General features: G+C 37.8%; 1 protein-coding gene across 1 annotated transcript in view; it reads left to right on the forward strand.

The window, feature by feature from the left end:
- The window catches only part of STYX (serine/threonine/tyrosine interacting protein), a 36,715-nt gene that overhangs the window by 2,311 nt on the left and 20,332 nt on the right, over positions 1 to 14,072 (forward strand). Inside the window, exons 2-4 of the mRNA XM_006160544.2 lie at positions 7,668 to 7,700; positions 9,737 to 9,790; positions 11,832 to 11,929. Coding sequence (XP_006160606.1) covers positions 7,668 to 7,700; positions 9,737 to 9,790; positions 11,832 to 11,929 — 185 coding nt within the window. The remainder of the gene's footprint in view (positions 1 to 7,667; positions 7,701 to 9,736; positions 9,791 to 11,831; positions 11,930 to 14,072) is intronic.

The raw sequence follows: 14,072 nt of genomic DNA on the forward strand, positions 1-14,072 counted from the left end.
ATTCCTGCACTTCAGGTAAAGAAATTATTGCTTACTGAAAATAAGTGATATGCCAGGAGATAGAAGAACTTTCATCTCCTGTTTCATAGTTTTTTTAATGCACTTCAGTTCTTCTTTGCCTTAATCTTAAAAGTTCTAGTTTAAAACATTCTCAGATTTTGAGTTTAATCCTGTTTTGTGTATGTAATACCTTATCGCTGCTAAAATTACAAATGCTTACTGGGAATATAGCTCTTTTTTTCTCCTATGTAGGGTTGAAAATAAAGTTTCTGTATACTATCAGATGTGTTGGGGGTTTCCAACACATTCAGCAGTTCTACAATGAACACCCAACTGGATGTCCTATATAATTCAGTCTGTCTCTCTTTTTTTTTTTTTTTAAGAATTATTTTATTCACTTTTATTTTAATTTGATCAGAGAGAGACAGAGCAAGAAAGGGAGAAAGATTTTTTAAAAAAAGGGAGAAAGCGAGAAAGCAAACTGCCAGGTCAGGGACTGGAACCTCTGTGGGCCATGTGGGAGTCCTGTGCCTGTAAATACCACGCCACCTGCTGGCCCCAATTCAGTCTTGACACAATGTACCTGAAGTTTGAGTCAGATCCCACAAGTTAATGGCTTAGTTCCTTAAAACTGCTACTATGTGAGACACCAATCACAAATAGTAGGTTGTTACCCATACAGAAGGTTCTCAGTCTTTAAGGGCTAGGACATAAGGACAAAAGTGATGCTTAAAACCTGTGGGTAATGAGGCACATGTTGTTTACTGAATGCCAGTTCTTATTTCATAGCAGTGAATGTTTGGTCTCTTGGCTGCAAGTAGCAAAACTTGTCTCAGCTTAAATAAGAAACAATAACTGAATCTATAATAGAAAGGCAATATGCACCTAGTATTAGGGACTTTAGACCTAGATATTCTTATGCATCAGGATCTCCTCTGCCTCTCATGAGTTCTCTACTTTTTCTGGGGTTTCTTTTTTCTTAGGCCTCTTTAGCTGCTCTGGGGTGACACTGTCAGAGAGCTCGCTTATCTATCAAAGAACGAAAGCCTCTCTTCCAACTGAGTGCTTGAAGTCCAGAGGTTTTGCTCAGGTCAAGTCATATACCCACCCTTTGGATCAGTCACTGTAGCCAGGGAAGGGTGACTACAATGAGAAGCCCAGTATAGGTCATATCTCAAACTCTTGAGAGAGACCCATCACATTGACCTGTTAGTACTGTAGTATATTGTTATAATCACATGATTTAATTTTGATTTATTGTTGCTAATCTCTCACTGTGCCTAATTTCTAAATAAACTTTATCATAGTGTAGGAAAAAACATAGTGTATATAGAGTCTGGTATTATCCATAGTTTGCCATCCCCTGGGATTATTGGAATTTACCTCCTACTGTAAGAAGATCGCTACTGTAGAAATGTTATGATTAATGTTATCAGGCTATTATTATAGTTCAGTGATTCTAACACCTTTGTAAGCATGTTTCCATGTTTCTTGAAGTATTGGTAAGGACTTTTTATTTTCTTTTTAGTGTTTCTCTTTTATTCATGGTAGAAAGTCTGCAAGCAAATATTCTACAACTCTACACCAATGCTCTGTGGAACTTGGTCATGCCACAATCCATCCTCCAATTTGCCATTTCATGAGGATCCTGGATTTATGTGTCCAGCATATTGCTACCAGACTCAAATCCTACATGAGCATGTGGGATCCATCTCCTGCACAAGGCCCAGCCATTGTGTCCCAGGGGTGGCCAGGGAATTCTTTATTAGGAACAGTGCTAACAAAAATTTACCTGCATAGATCAGTCAGTTTGCAAAAAGATTGTCACTTTGTCAGTCTTGTTTAAATTTTTTTCATGAATTTTTCCATTGTGTTGAGGATGAAGTTCAAACCTTTAACATCTCTAAGGCCCTTTATGATCAAACATCTGCCTACCTCTCCGACCTATTATGAGCTACTCTTCCTCCTGTTTTTTTCCTCTGCATGACCTACCCATAGTCATCTTTCAGTTCTTAGAGTGCTTTAATTTTCCACATAGTTCAGGGCCTTTGCATTTGCGATTTTCCCCTGCCTTGACTGCTGGCAACTCCTTTGCCCTCATGTAATTAACTGTCTAGTCTCGAAGTAGGTCTCACTTTAGGTGGTGTTTTTTCAGAGAAGCTTTTCTTGATTTCACTAATTCCTTCTGCTTGTCTCCTTACTTAGGCTAGTGCAGCCTCCCAGGTACTATATAGCACTTGGTACCTTTATACCTATCTTTGTTTCAGTTCTCATACTTACCATTTTTGGGGCTTGTCTGTTTTCCTTGACAGATTAAATGGAGCTTAGTTACCAGTGAGTTCCTGTCCTATTTGCCACTTTTTCTGGCATATACCTTAAAGTTAACAAATGTCTGTTAAATTAATGAAAAAAAAAATTGTGATTGATTTTCATAGTAGAGTATTTTTTTTTTTTTAAGAAATATTTTTCTTTTTCTCTCTCTCTCTCTCTCTTTTTTTTTTTTTAAGAGATTTTTGCTATAGTGCACATGCACTCACTGGAGATAGAACGTGAGAAATCGTCTCCCAGGGAAGATGGCTATGATGCAGTCTATTCTCCTCTTAGAGTTTTGGGAACACAAACACATACCCAGCATGTTTCAAGCTGCTGGGTCTAGAACTCAAACCCCTGTTGGCCATGTGGGAATCAAGTGCTTTAACCACTAAGCCAACTGCTGAAACCATTTTCCTTCTTTTTTTTTTTTTTTTTTGGTGTGTGTGTGTGTGTGATTCCCATAGTAGTATACAATCAAAGATTGTTGTTACTTAATGTCTTTGGCTAAGGATCCCTCTCCAAGCTTCTTTATTTAGAATGTGAATGAAGGCTTTTTAGGTTTCAAAAGATTCATATCTACTACAGCAAGTCCTGGTGTTCCCCAAAAAAGCTGCATGCTTTATCTGTCCTGTTAATAGGAGTAATCGTTCATCTTCTTCTACTTTACAACTTGCTACTTACTTACTCTTATAATATCTTTTTTTAAGAATTATTGTATTGAACTTTATTTTCTTTATTCATTTATTTTTAATTTGACCAGACAGCAACAGTGAGAGAGAGGAGAGAGGGAAAGTGAAAAACCAAACCGCCAGGTCCGGGACTCTCACCATGGTCAGCCATGTGGGAGTCCAGCAGCTCAACCACCATGCCACCTACCAGCCTCGTAATATCTTTGATATAAATACAAAGACAGTTTTTTATATTTTGTTGTATACAACCTTTTATAAGAGGGTCAAAGTTTCTTTAGAACCTCTTGTGTTGCTGAAAAATTCAGGCAGAATTTTCTATTCTAGATGATGCCATTTATTGTAATATAAAAATGATTTAAATAAGTAGCTAATGAACATACTTTTTTCCTTTGAAAATTTTTCTTATAAAAATGACACTGTAGGAAAAACGTGTTTATTCTGTGGTTTTGAGTGCCTGGCATATTGTCAAGGGGGAGGTCGTTCAGGAAATGCCACCACAAATATGCGCTGCTTTGCTATATTGATGCTATATTGATTAGTTCTTTCTTGAAAAACAGGAAATGCAGGGATAGGCTTACTCTGAGCTCACTTTATCTTTTTACAGACAGATACTCCAAGAACTATTGTCATCAGTCTCCTCCCAGGGAGTTTATCAGCCCGGGAAGATTAACATCACAGAAGGAATGTAGAAATCAAAACACACTTAGACATTATTATTTGTTCTGCTAAGGACTCATTCCTGTTTCCCTCAGATAATTTACTCTCCCCTAAGTTGCCTAAAACCCCTTTTCCTCTCTTCCTGTGAACAAGGTGTATAAATACATTAATCTTAATGTTTGGGGAAAGTGTTGACTTTTCTGTGATATTTTTGTGCACATAAGACATATCTTTTGTCCTACTAATGTGCCTATAATCAAATTTCTTTTATGGACCCTGTTGTTGGATCCTCTCCTGCACAAGTATTATCGAGAATGTATGTACACCATTCCTCTGTGTTTCCCATTTGTTTATTCTTTCATCGTGCACAATTTAGTGGTTTCATTTTAGGTAAACACAGAAGTATGTTGTTTTAATAGCCAAAGGGCTTATTTCTTCACCATAGAGAGAAAAGGAAAGCACCTTCCCAAACGGGGCATTACCACACCACAGGCCTTCTCCCTTTCTCTTTCCTGTCAAAATTTGAGGCACACATGCACCTGGTATGTTTTTTCTTTTCTTTTTAATGATTTAATTTTATGTATTCATTTATTTATTTTAATTTTCCCAGAGAGAGACTCAGAAAGAGAGGGGGGCAATGTGAGAAAAGCAAGCTACCAGGTCCGGGACTTGAACCACGGTCAGCCATGTGGGAGTGTCTAGTGCCTTAGTCTCCACGCCTCGCTGGTATATTTTTCAAGCTGTCATTGCTGGAATTCGATGCAATTCAAACTATAGCCAGCCATGTGGGATCTGGCTCCTTCCACCACTAAGCTACGGGGCTAACCTAAGGTACACATTTCTTTAAATACTTTTCTTTCCCACAGCTCTGACCAGTTGCTTCAGGGAAATAAAGCTGGCTATATATCATGGGATAATCTATAAAAAGAAAAAGAAAAAAATTTCATATAATCTAATGCCACAGATATTCAAAATGTCAGTCTTTTGTGCAAAGTAAAAGAACAGTGAACCTGTACCCTGGTGGTTAAGGGAGCTGGATCCTTCGTGGCCAACCTCATGGTTCTATTTCTGGCCCTGGTTCTAATCCCAGCCCCAGGGCTTGAAAAACACACCAGGTCATGTGAGTGTGTGTTCCAGATTTGGAAAGGGTGGAGAAATGAAGGAGAAGGGATTATGGCATGACAGCATCCCATTGAGGGGGCTCTCTTTCTTCCTTTCTGTTTGTCTGGTGAGCACATGCACTTTCTGGCAATAGGAGGAGAGTTACCTCATACCCATATTCAGGTATTACTTATCCTACCTCATAATAGGCAATCAATAATCTGATTTTTATTACTGTAGATTGGTTTGCCTGTTCTTGAACAAATACAAATGGAATCATGCAAAACGGAGTCTTGTTTTAAGGCTCTTTTTTCTGAATGTAATGTCATTAATTTATTTTGCTATGTCTTTCATTGAGCAGAATTTTTAAATTGTGATGAAATCTAATCAAATTTTTCCCTTTTTACTTGGTTAAGGCTTTTGTGCTCTGAGAAACTTGCATTTCCTAGGTTTGCCAAGGTATTCTTCTTCTTTTTTTTTATTTTTATTTTTAAAAATTTTTATCTATCTTTTTGAGTTTTTTTTGCTACAGGGAGCGTGTGCTCGCCAGACAGAGAGACAGAGAGATAGAAAGCGAGAAATCACTCCCCAGGGGGGATGGTCCACGCCGCAATCCCTTCTCCTCCATTCTCCTCTCGGGATCGTGGGCATGCACGCACATGCGCCCGGCATGAGTTTTAAGCCACCGGATCTGGGACGCGAACCATGGTCGACTACATGGGAGTCCAGCGACATAGCCATTATACTGACTGCTGGTCCCCCAAGGTATTCTTCTATCTTCAAGAAATTTTCAGTTTTGCATTTATGCTTACATATCTCTGTGTGTATAGAATTTGTGTATGTGATGTGAGGTCAGAGTCAAGATTTATTTTACTTTCTAGGCATTTGTCCTATTCTTGGATGACTTGTCGAAAAAAATTTTTTTTGGGACCTGCAGATGGCATAGTGGTTAAAAGGTCTGACCTTCCACATGGCTGACCATTGCTTGAGTCCCAGACCTGGCTGCTTGCTTTCTCACTTTCCTTGCTCATTCTGTACCTCTCTCGGCACATTAAAATAAATAATAAATAAATAAAGTTAAGTAAAATAATTATTTTTTTAAAAAAATTGTCTTTTTCTGTCAGATTGTTTTGATGTCTTTTATGCAGATGGACTGTGGGTATGTGTAGGTCTTCTGAACTCCTGTTTTCTATTAGGTTTTTGCTGTGGGGCATGTGTTTCCTGGACAGAGAGACAGAGGGAAAGTGAGAAATCGCTACTTTGAGGGGATGGCAACTCTGCAGTCCATTCTCCTCTTGAGATTTTGAGCATGCATGTAAACATGCCTGGCATGATATTCAAGCTGTCAGGTCTTGGATTCGAACTGCGGTTGGCCATGTGGGAGTCTAGCACCTTAACTACCATATCACGTGTTGGGTCCAAAAAACAGTTTTTAAGATCAAAACCAAAACATATTTTCTCTTCCTTATTAAAATTGCTGACATCCTAGGAGCATTATTCACACACTTTGGGACAGAAGAATAACATTTCTACATTATTTGTTAAGAATACTTTTAACTGACTGGGGCCAGCAGGTGGTGTGGGACACCTGGATGAATAGGAAACAATTAATTTTACTATTTGCAACTTTTTTGTAATCCTAAATTCAAAATAAAAGGTAAAAAGAGGAAACTTTACTGAAGTACTTTGGAAACCTAATTATTATGGATAATTCTGAGTTTTTTCTTATTTTTTAAAAGAATTATTTAATTTTATTTTTTATTATTATTATTAATTTTTAAGAATTTGACATAGGGTACATGCACTTACCAGGGAAAGTGAGAAAGCAAGCTACCAGGTGTACAATTTGAACCTTAGTCAGCCATGTGGGAGTCCAGCATCCCAACCGCCATGCCACCTGCTTGCCCTAATAACTCTTGAGTTTTAAGCAGCCAATCGAGAAACTTTTGGAATGACAACTATCATTAATATACAAGGACCATCTGTACTGTTAGTGTATTTAATTACTCATATCATTTTATTATAGCTGTTTTTTACTTTTTCCCAACTTCTAAAATTTTAGGTTTTTTGCCATTGGTATTTCTTGTTTTTTTCAGCTTTAGTCTACTCTTCTACATTCCATAGACAGTGAACTTTTATGTGAAATGTGTCTGTGAAAGAAAATGAACTAGATAGAATCTCAAGGCCAAATTAGCTATGAGAAAGGCTCTTTGATAACTATTTGGCATTTTAGATCAGGTATGGCAAAAACCTATCGTAGTATTCCTTCATCCATTGCAGGTGTTGCTCATTGATTGAACACTTGTGGACACTGAATCTTGCTTTGCAGTGTTTAAGAAATCTACCACTAGTTGATTGTAGTTGACATTTATTTCATGACAGAAATTTATTTGACACCTCTGATTTAGAGGATGAATTTGTGGAAGAGATTTTTTGAAATAACTGTTCTTTAGATTAATGAGCTGTTTCATCCACTGAAGTAATTAATAATCTTGTTTCTGGAAGTTCAGTTATTTAACCTTCATTTCTTTGTCACTTAAAGTTTCAGTTGTTTGTGAAGCCAACCAAATCTACTATGCTTAGAAAATAGTCTGTAAGTGGGGCCGGCAGGTGGCATGGACGTTGAGGCTCTGGACTCCCACGTGGTCGACCTAGGTTCAAGACCTGAACCTGTGGCTTGCTTTCTCACTTTCCCTCTCTCTCTCTTTCTGCCTTTCTCTGGTCAAATTAAAAATGATGATAATAAAATCAAATATATAATTCTTTTAAAAAAAGAATCTAGTCTTTAAGTATAATGTAATTTTTTAAAGATCCAAATACTTTGATGTAACATCTTTAGCCTCTTAATTAGATGACTTTTTTGTAATGTTACTCACTTTTGTTCTTGTTTTTCCTTGCTTTTTTAAGGAATGGACCTACCCTATGAGACGAGAGATGCAGGTATGACAAATTTACATTTGTTTAAGCCAACTCATTACTAAATGATGGAATTGTTGGGGAAATGAATGGGAATATGGTAATCTGTGTGTGCGCAAATTGAGTTATTTTTATTTGAAAAATTGGACAGTTTATGTCTCTGTGTGTGTGTGTGTGTGTGTGTGTGTGTGTCTTTTTATGGGAGGGCGTGGGGAGTGAGCTCGCCAGAAAGACAGAAACAGAGACAGAAAGTGAGAAATCATCCCCTGGGGGGATGGCCACATCGCAATCCCTTCTCCGTTCTCTCAGGATCTTGGGCACGCACACACACCTGGTGTGAGTTTAAGCCACCAGCTCCGAGACTCTATCCGCAGTTGATTACATGGGAGCCCAGAGACATAGCCATTACATTAACTGCTTATCCCTCATGTCTTTTGATAGCAGGTTTCCTTTCTCTGTCTACTTTAGATAAGCTAAAAAGAGTTGACTGTAAAGCCTATCAGACTTTTTTTGTTAATTCATTTTTTGTGTCTGATTTCTTTTTTTCTTTTTCTTTTTATTTTTGAGAGGTTTTTGTTATAGGGAGCATGTGCTCACCAGAAAGACAGAGAGACAGAAGGCGAGAAATCGCCCCCCAGCGGGGATGGCCACGCCATAATCCCTTCTCCTCCATTCTTCTCTTGGGATCTTGGGCATGCACGCACATGTGCCTGGCGTGAGTTTAAGCCAGCGGATCCGGAACTCAAACTGCTGTCCGCTGTGTGGGAGTCCAGCAACATAGCCATTATGTCAAGTGCTGGTACCTTGTGTCTGATTTCTAATCAGCTTTTATAATTAACTAGAAGACTTGAGTCAAATATTTCCGTTTTGAACAAATTAAAATGAAAGCTAAATAATCCTCCTAGTAGTTCATTTTGTTCAGCTTTTCTTACCACATACAGTCAACTCCATTATCCTCAGGTTTGAGCAGTATCTCTTATTCCTGGGAATCCTTGACTTCAAAAATTCTGCTATTTCACTCTCTTAATGAAAGTCCACTTTAAAAAAAAATGTGAGTACCCATAAGGCATTTTATTTGTTGCTACAAGGAATACAGGATAAATCAAACATGATTTCTGCCCACAAGAAGGTGGTAGGAAAAATCAGTCTTATTCACAAATAAATATATTTTATAGACCTGAGCTACAAAATTACATCATGCTCATATCTAGGGTGTGATTTGTTCAGAACCAAAACTTCCTGTATTGAATTTATAAAGAATCTGGATTCAGCATTTGGATGATACTTTATTGAAATCTTGTCAACGAGGAAATGTTTCATGTTGGGTTTTTAGCGTTTTGATTATAGTTTGCTGCTATTACTAGAGACAGTAATTTTAATCCTGTTGTAGCTTTTGCTGCTTTTAATTTGAGTGAATAGGTTTTATATAATTCCAAAAAGAATATTTTTTCTTTCTTTTTTTTTTGGGGGGGGGGAGGTTTTTGCTATAGGGCGCATGCGCTCCCGAGACAGAGATAGAAAGTGAGAAATCACCCCCCAGGGGGGATGGTCACGCCACAATCCCTTCTCCTCCATTCTCCTCTCGGGATCTTGGGCATGCATGCACATGCCTAGCTTGTTTAAGCCACCGGGTCCAGGACTCGAACTGCAGTTGGCTACATGGGAGTTCAGTAACATAGCCATTATGCTAACTTCTGGTCCCCAAAGAGAATATTTTTGATGGCCTGTTTTATTCCTAAACAAAGAACTAAAATTAAGTTTTATTCTAAAAGGCATAATACTTCTACCCAAACTGCTTATAAAAAGCAATGTAAATGTTAAAATATCTTACTTTAGAAGTATATTTAAATTTGGAATGTCCCATTTGATATAATACAGAACATTTCCATTTCTCTTCACAGTCATTTGGTCAGTATGTCTAGGAAAAACTTCCTAAGTAGTGATCTTCTAGTTAAATTACTGTAACTACTCTGAAATCATCCCACAAATCCCAAGTATATGGTGCATACATTGTATAGATTTAAATTGCTGATCGTTTCAATTACTTTTTTATTTTTTAGGAAATTTTACCTGGATTGTTTTTAGGTCCATATTCTTCTGCTATGAAAAGCAAGGTATGAACTTTTTTGGGGGTGGGGAGAGGTTTTTGCTATAGGACGCATGTGCTCGTCAGAAAGACAGAGAGAGACAGAAAGCGAGAAATCACCCCTCAGGGTCGATGGCCACGCCGCAGTCCCTTCTCCATTCTCCTCTCAGGATCTTGGGCACGCACGCACACATGCCCCGTGTGAGTTTAAGCCACTGGGTCCATGGTTCATATCGCGGTAGACTACATGGGAATCTAGTGACATAGACATTACGCCAACTGGCCCCATAACGTATGAACTTTTAAATTAGGATCACCAAGAAATTTTACTAAACAACTTTTTAGCAGTAATGGTCACTCTGGAATATGTACCTCTCCTAATTGCACTGGACTAGTGGTTTCAACACAGATCACAAAATGAATTTTGGATTATTTTTTAAATTGTTTATTTAATTTTATTTATTATCATTATTATTATTTAGTTTACTTCAGGGCAGATGCATTCACTAGAGAGCAACAGAGAAAGTGAGAAAGCAAGCCACCAGGTCTGGGACTTGAACCGCTGTCAGCCGTGTGAGACTCTAGTGCCCCTAACCTCCATGCCACCTGCTGGCCCTAAAATGAATTTTTTACATTTTATTTTTCTCAAGAAATCCATGTGTTTGAAAACTTTACCAAGAGGTTGACCTTTATAAGTTATTTACCTTCTAAAGTATTGGACGTTCATAATTGCCAATCATAGCTTCTGAACAATATGAGATACATTTAAAGGCCAAAACAAGGAAAATTAACATTTTAGTTGACCTTTTCTTGTCAAGGGTAAGAATGCATTTGTATTTTAGTTGAAAATCATTTATCTTGTTTGTGTTTGTCCAGATTTTAGTGGTGTGAGTGCTCTGGGTTGGAAAATATTGTATTATTTGGTCATCAGTAAAGTCATGACTTATTTTTCTGTCTTTCTATGTGAAAGTGTGTCATGACTTTTCCAATGATCTAATTTGCAGTAGTTGAGCTGTAATGGACTAATTCAGTTATACAGTGAAAATATTCCTTGACTTCTTTCATGAATTATTAATAATACTGTTATAGATTATTTAATGCCAGAAGTGAGAATTAAATATATAGAATTACTAGCTGAAGGTATCACACTGAACAGCTGAACTATATTACACATATTGCTGTAATGGAACTTATCATCTAGTTAGTAAAATAATGTGTCATTGTAAATCGCTTGCCAATAAAAATTTATTTGATAATTTTTAGACTTGTCATGTTTAAAGTTTCCATAAGTGGCTGGCAGGTGATGTGGTGGTTAGCTGGACTGAACCTCCACATGGCTGACCATGGTTAGAGTCCCAGACCTGTTGGCTTGCTTTCTTGATTTCTCTCTGTGTGTCTCTTTCTGGTCACATTGAAAACAACAATAATGATTAATAAAACAAAGGAAATAATTCTTAAATAAATATAAAATTGCCTTAAATACATAATCAAAAGCACTAGAGAATATAGTCTTATATCACCTCTGAAAAATCAAGGCTGTAGTTAATATATGATGGATTGTCAGGAAAGTCATGATGTATTTTTGCATAGAAAAATATGCCATGACCTTCCCGACAACCTAATATAACTACAGTAATAAATAAATAAATACTTACCATGTGTCCCAGGCCTATGTAATGACATTTCTGTGTGTTAGGTTAACTAATTGCAATGACCACTTAGTGAATAGGTAGTGTTTTCATCATTTTCATGTGAGGAAACTGAGCCACACAAGTTCAGTTCTCTAGCAGATGTGGATTTATGGCTTGAGCTCTCGTGACTATGAAAAGCATGCTTTTAACCAGTATCATTGTTGCTCTTTGGAGGACATTTTGGGTATTAGTCTTGAGTCATTAAAGTATCTTGCTGATCACTTTTGGTATGTTACTATAAAATTAGCTTTAATCCCTTGTACTTAAGGCTCAAACGTGTGTGCTGTGTATTTTTAATATCTATGTTACAAAAAAATGGTGTCTTATATTTTAAACTATTTCTTTTCTCTCTTCCCCCGTCTTTTTTTTTCTTTATAGCTACCCATACTACAGAAACATGGAATAACCCATATAATATGCATACGACAAAATATTGAAGCAAACTTTATTAAACCAAACTTTCAACAATTATTTCGGTAAGTATTATTGCTGTGTGATTCATTAAAAAAAAGTTTATGTAGCAAACATGTAGTGTTTTTATTTCAAGTTCACTTTACATTGTCACACTTTGCTGTATTTTGTCAGTATGGATGGATTGTGGTGTATCACTTTTAAAGTTTATTGAAATTATTTGAATAATCTTGTCTCATTGCAGAATTCAAAGGTTCAAAAGACTGTTCAGGGACAAACAGATGGTGTATTGGTTACTGCGCTCAACTCCCATACCCGGCAGTTTAAAAAAAACTTATGCCAGGGGACCAGCAGATGGCATAATGATTATATCACTATACTCCCACATGGCCGACTGAGGTTCATGTCCCAGACCTGGAGGCTTGAAGCTCAGGCTGGGCATGTGTGCATGTATGCCCAAGATCCTGAGAGGAGAATGGAGGAGAAGGAATTGTGGCGTGGCCATCCCCCCCGGGGGAGGTGATTTCCTGCTTTCTGTCCTCCGGCGAGCGCATGCACCCTACAGCAAAAATCTCTCTAAAATAAAGAATGTGCAGTTGTCCAAAGGGGATTGTTTCTGGGACTCCCCTGCCAAAATCTGGATGCCCCTAGTCCCTTAAACAGAATAGCATATTTTTGTATTTAATCTATACACATCCTCATATGTTGTTTTTCTTTAATGCCAGAGAATTTTGTACATAAAAGAGAGAAATCCTCTCACCACTACTGTGGGGTCTGGTCATAGTTGTAGTCCCTTTTCCTTCCATTTTACATCAGGATTCCTGCCATGTGTGCACACATTTCTCCTCTGGGACCAGTGTTAAGACTGCGCTGATCCATGTGGGGATCCAGCTCCCGCTATAGTACATTGTTTAACCAGTGGTCTACAGGGCCAGCCCATGCTTTAATCATGGTTTGATGACATAAAATGCAGTGTAAAAAGTCTGTACCTATTCTGTTCAGACTAAGGCCATTATTTTTTTCAAATATTTTCCATCTTCAATTAGTTGAATGCACAAATGTGGATCCTATGGATATGGAAGGCTAACAGTATACTGAAAAGTAGGTTTTTCTGTTTCTTTACTCAGTTCCCCTTCTTGTAGTCCTGTACTGTTAACCTCTTTTTTTAATATCCTAGATATGTTTTATATATATATATATAAAACACACACAAGCATATTTCTTTTTCTTTGAGAATTATTTCATTTAACTTTATTTATTTTAATTTGACCAGAGTGGGATGAATGAGAGATAGAGAAAGATGGAGAGGGAAGGTGAGAAAGGAAGTCACCAAATCCGGGACTTGAACCGTGGTTGCCCTGTGGGAGTCCAGTGCCCTTAATCATCACTCCATTTGTTGGCCCCTATATAAGCATATTTCTATAGATAAAAATTTTTCAAGTTGCTAAGAGTGTGTGTACTTGCTGGAGAGTTCGAGGAGGGGAGTGGTGAGTGAGAAAACATCCTTCAAGGGGAATAGCCACACAGCAGTCCATTCTCCTTCATTCTCCTCTCAGGATTTTGGACACATATGCATGTACCCATTATACTTTTCAAACCACTGGATCTGGGTCTTGAATCACACAGTTTGCCATGTGGGATCCAGCCAACTTAATGAACACACTAAAAGAATTATATTTCTTTCATGAAGTAGGACCAGGTACCCTTTATAAGGTCTCATCACCCCATAAATTACCCTCTTTCAATCTTTGTAATCACCTGGGAGTACGAATATTTGCATGTGCATGCCTGGCATGTTTCAGATCTGCCCAAGACCCTAACTACAGTCTTCCATGTGACTCTAGCATTATAGAGCAGTACATATCTCATACACTACTCTGGCTGGGCCTAAAGTTTTGTTTTTTAGACTACTGTATAGTTAGGACCAGTGGCTGGTTTGGTGGTTAAGGCACTCCCACATGGTTGTCCATGGTTTGAGTCCCAAACCTGGTGGCTTGCTTTCACTCTCTCTCTTTCTCACTCTCTCTGGTCAAATTAACTGAATGAATCAATAAAATTAAATAATTCTTTTGAAAAAAAATTGGGGGACCGGCAGGTGGTGTGGTAAAGCACTGGATCCCACATGACCAACTGTATGGTTCGAGTCCTGGACCCAGCAGCTTGAAACATACCAGACCTGTGCTTGTGCACATGCCCAAATTCCCACAA

Source organism: Tupaia chinensis, unplaced genomic scaffold (assembly GCF_000334495.1).
Source record: "Tupaia chinensis unplaced genomic scaffold, TupChi_1.0 Scaffold000688_1, whole genome shotgun sequence".
Classification (NCBI taxonomy): domain Eukaryota; kingdom Metazoa; phylum Chordata; class Mammalia; order Scandentia; family Tupaiidae; genus Tupaia; species Tupaia belangeri.